Source organism: Calidris pugnax, unplaced genomic scaffold (assembly GCF_001431845.1).
Source record: "Calidris pugnax isolate Ruff unplaced genomic scaffold, ASM143184v1 scaffold68, whole genome shotgun sequence".
Classification (NCBI taxonomy): Eukaryota; Metazoa; Chordata; class Aves; order Charadriiformes; family Scolopacidae; genus Calidris; species Calidris pugnax.
Genome location: NW_015090921.1, coordinates 3,217,613 through 3,224,824, shown reverse-complemented (window position 1 = coordinate 3,224,824; position 7,212 = coordinate 3,217,613). Strand labels below are relative to the sequence as shown.

Sequence of the window (7,212 nt, the reverse complement as noted above, 5' to 3'; positions counted from 1 at the left end):
GTTCACGTTTCTAGACAGCTGGGGTACAGATGTGCTTTCTTAAGCCTGGTCAGCCAGGAAGGATAAAATGCCATCTTGTTTTTTCTACCAGCAACGAAACCAACAGATCTGCCCATAAAATTATCACCTCTTTAATTTCTAGGTCAGCGGCTTTGAATTCATATCCCCACCGACAGAAACCCGCCAGCAACGAAGAACAAAGTCCTTGGTTTGCTTTTTGCTCGTGCAAACCGTGAGCTCATCCTACCAACACGGTACCTCCTGGCTCATGATGGCTTTGAAGAACCATCCACGCCACTCCCCCTGCCTGCCAGCCATCCCTAGAAATATCTTCCCTGTTTCATACAATGTTAAACCCATCGCTGGCTCTAAACCCAAGGCAATGAGAATACCAACAATAATGCTAATTCTTCTAGCCAGGGCACACGCTAGCTTTCCCTCTCTGACCACAACACGCTTTTCCAGCTGTTTGAAGAACAGATTACAAGGAGAAGGGGGGGAAAAAAAACCCCAAAACCCTACTTCTGCAATGCTTACTCTATTTCTGAGCAAGGGTGACTTCTTAAAGCCCTTCGCGCTGGGCTGAGAGCCAGGACTGCCTCTGATATGAGCTTCCTCTGTGGTCTCATCTCCTCCTTTACAACAGAGATTTCAAAGCCACTTATTTCCTACCAATGACAAGCAATGACATAAGAATTAGTGAATATCTTGACGCTGGTTTGGAAATACAAAACGCCAGTCATTATGACAGCTCCCCGAAGAGCAGCAGTTTTAGTACAAAATCACTCCATCTCGAATATTACATAAGGAAAAACCCCAAATAATCCAAACCGAAGCCAAGCTTGAGTTTTAAGCTGTCGAAGAGTTTCAATTTCTCCCTTGACTGGAACACCTTAGAGCAGCTAGGAAAAAAAAACACATTTTCTTCTGTATTTAGTAAATGCCAATTCACCTTCCACCCTATTGTTGCTACTTGGGTGGAGATAATGCCAATTTGCTTGTGTCTACGTAGCAGCACCATTGCAGTGTCAGTGCAGCCCTGGGAATGCTCCTTGCCTATTGATGGATAGGGCTGAGAGCCAGGAGGGAAAGCATCCAAACCGGATCAGGAAGAGAGAGAGAGAGAGAAAACTACCTACCAGCATCAAAAAGTCCAAGTTAAGATCATTTCTCTGCCAGGTAATGATTAACTAGAGGCATCCTTTTACAGTTTGGAACACAAACGCTGTGACAAAAGGGACATAAAAGTCTATACTTATCTACTTGGATTCTGGAGACAAGCAGATGTCTCAGAAAAGCAGTAATGGCTGTTTTAACATCTCCTGGGTGGTTAACTGTGCTCAAAGTTAAATATGGCTACCAGTGAATTTCACTTCCATCCCCTCCTGAACTGGCAAAGAAAACATAAGGATGATAGAGTCATCAGGCATGGCCTGCCACCCCCAAAAAGTGCAGTGCTTCCAAGAGAGCTCAGAAGACAACGCCAGCAATAAGAACATGAGAACCAGGAAAACTCAGCACACTTATCCCTAGAGACTGTGTCTTACCAGGAACATACTCAGTGCTTCCAAAGCTGATGTTAAGAGTTACCCCAGTGGTCAACTAGAGAACAGTCTGGTCAAAGAGAGTTTCTCCTGAGTGGCCGTTAGCTGATGGCTCATACTCTAAAAAAAGAAGTCTCACATTCAGTTTGTTTTTGTTCTTCATCCCTTGAAATACGTAGTCCTTTGTCCAAATGCCATGGGTTGCTGGCCCAGGGCTGCCCTACAGTAACGACCCCCACTGGTAACCGGGTTGATGCGAGGACATTTTTAGCGTGATCAGTTTTGATGTCATCTGCCCAGCTGTCTCCCTGCCACTCCTGCTAACTTCTCCTTCCAGCTCTGCTAGCTCCAGAACAGAACTCAAACATCAGAAGACAGAGTCTAGGTTATCACAGGTTCAGCTGAGAAGTGCACACAAGAGTCACTTTCCCAGTTACAGACAAATGTGAGAACTCGGGATATCAGTTCTGAGCTCAGAGCTGAAAATAGTGCACGCTCCTATAGAAGGAATAAAAGTCCTTACAGGGCAGAAGGGCAACCTAAAGGAGAGCGAAGAAAACGGCTCCGAGAATCCCACAGAAGCAAACTTGGCTGGGGCAGCAAAAAGGCTGTGTAGCACAGAAGCAAACTTGGCTGGGGCAGCAAAAAGACTCTCTCAGGCTGTGTAGTGTCTGGAGTATTCACTTGTTCTTGCTCAGAAATGCATCCTTGAAATCCAAAGCTTTTCTGTCTTCCACTTAGGAAGAGCTGAGCAGCTCTGCCTGGCCACCCAACGCACGCTCTCCAGGGCACCACACCAGGGGCTCACGTTGCGTGGCTCAACTCTGCTCCCACTGGAATTAAAAGGGAGTTTCCCCAGTATATTTCCAGTGGAAACGGGGTTTGCCCAAATGTTTTTTGCAGCTCTGGGACACAACCAGGACCAGCACTCCAAACTGAGCCAGCCCCCACAGTAACAGGCAAGCTTTGCTATCTAAAGATCACACGTGAGATGAACTTCTTAAACAAGAGGATACAACGGAAGGCGATTTTCAGTCCAACCAACTCACTCACTGTCCTCCTTCCTCGAGCTCTAACCAGTCCATACCACAAGGGTAGAAAAGCCTTAACCAAGCACGCTGCCAACTGCTTTTCTCTGGGTTACAAACACAGGGAAGAATGGGGGAGATATGGGAATGGCAGAGCCAAGCCTGTAGATCCTCCAGGCAGGGTGAGCTCCAGCACTGTAGGATTCCATTCTCTTTAGAGTTTAGCCAGTGTATCGTATAACCTATGGAAACTGTCCCATCGGATTTTAAAACACAAACACAGCAGAATGTTGTCATAAATAAGCAAAGTCTGTGTTAAAAAATTCTAAGTACACAGCGTTTTCTCCAGTTCTGACACCTTTTTAATAGAAATCACTTGTTTAGGAAACAAATAGCACTTTTGTAATTTTTTTTTTTTTTTTTACAATGTTTCTTACCTTGTTCTTATTTTAAGTAACACTAGGAAGACCTCAATATCTTTTATTTTCCTTTTTAATTTAAAAAAGTTGGTTTTTTCCCCCAGATACAAAGATTTTGCCCTTGCATAAAAAAACAGTGCCCAAAACGATGACACAAGAACTCACAAAGACTCACTGTATCTCACTGACACTATTACTTCTAATCTATACCATGCAAGGTCCCATCTACCTCTTTAATTAGACTGTCAGCCTGAAAAACAGCTTTTCTATTCCTTATTTAGTTCTTGTTACCAAAAGAAGAGAAAGGAAGTGAAAGAAAAGGACATTTCTCTGTTCAGTTCACACATCTGGGTCATGTGTTACTTTGTTCAGGATACCTTTGTTGTTTATAAATATAGAAAAGGGTTGGAATCTCATTTTCAAGTAATCAATGCACATTTTCTCTTGGGACACCTCCATCCAACGCTCCAAGCTGACCCTGGATTCTGGCCCTCCGTTTCCCCGTTCCCAACATAGGCTTTCTGGATGAGAGTGAGGACCCAAACCAATTCTGCAAAGCATGTCTGTTGGTTAATGTGAAGAAATAGGATTAACCCAAAGGTGTTGGGACAGTAGATCCTCAGCCTGTACATGTGCTGGTTACTCAGTGAAAAGTCCATCTCTTTTCCTTTTGTACATCTCCTGTCTAAACAATAGTAAATACTGCTTATTTGATAGACTTGTCCCTTCTGGGCACTGGGATTTGATAATTTATATTTCTGGTTTTTTTGGTTTAATAGTACTGAGAGTTTAGAAACAGGAAAAGCCCACAGGCTCTTTGGACTTGTTTTTGTTTTTTCCCTAGCTAAACAAACTGTTCTGCAAATAAGGATTTGAAACCTGCTCTCCTCCCTCATCCCTGCTCCTCACCCCAAACAAAAATAAAACAAACCTATAGTGGCTGTGGAGGCTGCTGCAGGCACACACTGGTGTAAAATATAGAGAGAGTAAATATATTATTTCACTTGGCATGGTGCTGGCAAAGAACCCCCAGCTGGCACTATTCATGTAACGTGATCCAAACTTTGCATGTACACACAGAATAAGAAGGATCAATTGGCAAACTCCGGTGCCGCCCGGCACAAGCATCTTCACGCTCTCTCTGGAACCAAAGAACTAAAGAATTCTGCACTTTCCAGAAGAAATCCGGTTTTGCTTTTCTAGAGTTTTCGTTATTTTGCTCTTCCTCCGTGGCCGCCACCTCCCTTGGCCCCTCCTGAACTTCGCTGTGTTATTTAGTCTCATCGCTCTTGTTACAGTTCACCATGCAGCTCTGGGAAGGGGAGGGGGCTAAGGTGGAGGTGGCAGCATTAGTATTGTTAGTGGAGTCCACGCCGTTGGAGATGGCTACTGAGTTGACTTCAGAGTTTATGGGTTTTGAGAGGTCGATGCCTTGGATGAGGCGGATCAGCTGTTTTACCTTCTCCAAGGAGCTGTGCATCTCCTTCTGTTTTGCAAGGATGGTGTTCTTCATTTCCATGCATTTCTGCAGCAAAACAGAGAAGCAGTCACAAGTTCAAGCTTATGAACGAGAGACGGTAAGAGAAGGAATGGGATGTTCACGGATGTAAATGTAAGCACGCAGAAAGGACTGCAGCTGCAATTTCACTTGCCCAGCCCAGAAGAAAAAGAGTCTTAGATCTGTGTTCACTGCAGAATTCGTATTTGCAGGCTGAGGAATTACACTGCCAGTACGTAGCTGTCACCTGGTACATCCCAAGGTGTTTCACATGTCCACACGGACAGCTCCATCCCCCTGTTCCACACAGACAGCTCCATCCCTCTGTCTTCCTTTTGAAGGGAGACCTCCAGGTATACGTTCTTAGTGGGTTTTTTTCTATTTCAGCATCGCTGAAATTTCTTCAGCTCAGATCTGCAAACCCAAGCACCCTGCTGCAGCTGACTGCTGACAGCGTGTGTGCGTTGCCGCTAATGGGATACAGCCTTTGCTTTTGCATACATTTTATTTAGCAGGAACATCACTTCCTCCTCTTAAGAAATAAAGGGGCACTTGAAAAGAAAAAACAAGCCCTTCTTCACTTGAAAATCTTATTTTGTGGCCACTTCTTTCTCTTAGAAGCGGTAGTAACCTAGCCAGCTCATCACTTAAGAGTCAGGGTAAGATAACTTGAAAAAAAAAAAAAGATGTTTCAAGGGTGAAAAACTGCTTATATCTATATTTGAAACTCTCAAAAAGGAGGGGATGGTAGCTACGTCTGTAACGTTCAGGTTCTTACATGAAGATGGCAACCTTCCTACATTTTTTAAACCTATTATCCATGCTGATCTCTAGACACTGTTGGTTTCAGCTTTACTACTTTCATACCATGAAAACACCACAAAATTTAGACCTATTGTGTCTTATTTGGACAGTTCCACTGAAAGTACAGACAATGACTTGATCATAGAAAATAAACCATTCTCCTTACTGGTACGTGACTGAGAAACAGGGTCAGTGCTCTACTCCTGCTCAGGTTATGCCCAGCTAATGCCAACCAGAAGATGACAGCCTCCAGAACTAATAAACAGCACCTTTCACTGCTTCTTTGCTCACAATCGTCAGCATTTAGGGGTCTTTAAACACGGCACACTTACTTTTGTTCTAATAGGTAAAGACAGGCAGATGGGAAAGTGCATCTGTATTTAAAAAAAAAAGTCTGTACTTCTGTATCCAGCCTTACAGATGCTGCCACATAAGATTTCAGTATCTTTCATTCTATGATACTGACTAAGGCTACCCTAAGTGAGGGACTCACACTTTACACTGGCAACTCAAGATCCTGATTTGCGTATTAAGGTGAGAAGAGAGAGCAAATTAATAGGTATGCTCCAATTACTGCAATAAGCTGAAGTGGAAACTACAGCTTCTGGCTAGAAGTATGACATCTTCTAATTAATATTATGCAGAGGCAGGCACAGGGTCCAGCTGCTGACTGCCAAGGCAACGTGTCAAGAACCCAAGAATCATGAGTAAATGGTCACTTTTGTATGAGGAAAGTCTGGAAAGCACACCAAGCCTGTAACTCACGCCGAGGCCCAATGATTCATATTTAAGTGAGCCACTGGAGAATTTCACTTCATCTACCGCCCACAGAAAATAATGCTCTGGGTCACGTTTGTCACCTACTGATATCATAGTCAGTGCACCTCTACAACATACAGTCAGCATGGATCATGTGTAAGTGGCTCCATCTAAGTGCATGTTGCCTGTATTTCATTCCTGCTCCCCAAAGTCCTAGAAAAGCTCCCCAAAGTCCTACTGCTCACTCAATTCCCAGTAAATGCAGCGGAAGACAGGTCTAGCACATGGACTCACTCTCCAGAACACAGGTGCAGAGCTATTTAGGAGAGCAATACTCACCGTTATAGAATTGCTGAGCTGTTTGACCTTCTGCTCTAGTTGTTCTCTTTCCTGTTTTAAATCTGAACTCCATTTAAGTAGTTTCTGTTTTTCCTCTTCTTTCGCTACAAAACAGAATATTAATCAGAATATTTAAAATGTTCCTGTTAACAACAGTGGACACAGGCTCTAAAATGGTTCCCATAAAGGGGTAATTGTGTTTAAAGTCAATTCAACAACTTGTGCACTAAGTCACCCCAAAATTTTACCTACATACACAAGTGTCACAGAAGGCTTAGCAAATATTTAGACTGCTATTTTCACTTCACTAGTTATTAAGGCTCCTCCCCTTTAATTTCCTTTTTAAAGGAAGCACCATTCTATGCCATTCCCAAAATAACACCTTCCATTACTAAAAGTTAAATGGAAGCGTTGCTCCTCATTTTCCTACCTGCTTTATATGCAATATATGAATGAACAATTGCTAAAGTTCCTGGCCATGGGATTGCTTCTTCCTTCTTTAGCATCTGAAAGAAAAGCATTTAGAGATTTAGCTGCTACACAGTCTATCCCTAGAAAAAGCAAAGAGGAGATAGAGGGAAAGACAGGGATTTTTTTTATGGCTATCATTAGTCTCAGCCCTGTTAACATGAAGCTTCACAGGCCTCTTCTGAGATTTAACAGAAGGAATTATTCACAACTGTATTGTGGCTCCCATAAAGCAGGCCTGTTTCTTACAAATGTCAGCATTTTCTCAAATTCCCTCCATAGCCACAAATAAACTCTACTAATGAAACCGAACAACTTAAAAGAGGAATGAAAGGATAATATATCTGAACTCA

At 43.1% G+C, this 7,212-nt stretch overlaps 1 protein-coding gene across 1 annotated transcript in view; it reads right to left on the bottom strand.

Moving 5' to 3' along the window:
- Positions 1 to 2,865: 2,865 nt before the first annotated feature.
- Positions 2,866 to 7,212, bottom strand: part of PHF21A (PHD finger protein 21A) — a 148,726-nt gene continuing 144,379 nt past the window's right edge. Inside the window, exons 16-18 of the mRNA XM_014950322.1 lie at positions 6,822 to 6,897; positions 6,392 to 6,495; positions 2,866 to 4,516 (exon numbers count right to left, since the gene is read on the bottom strand). Coding sequence (XP_014805808.1) covers positions 4,262 to 4,516; positions 6,392 to 6,495; positions 6,822 to 6,897 — 435 coding nt within the window. The 3' untranslated portion in view covers positions 2,866 to 4,261. The remainder of the gene's footprint in view (positions 4,517 to 6,391; positions 6,496 to 6,821; positions 6,898 to 7,212) is intronic.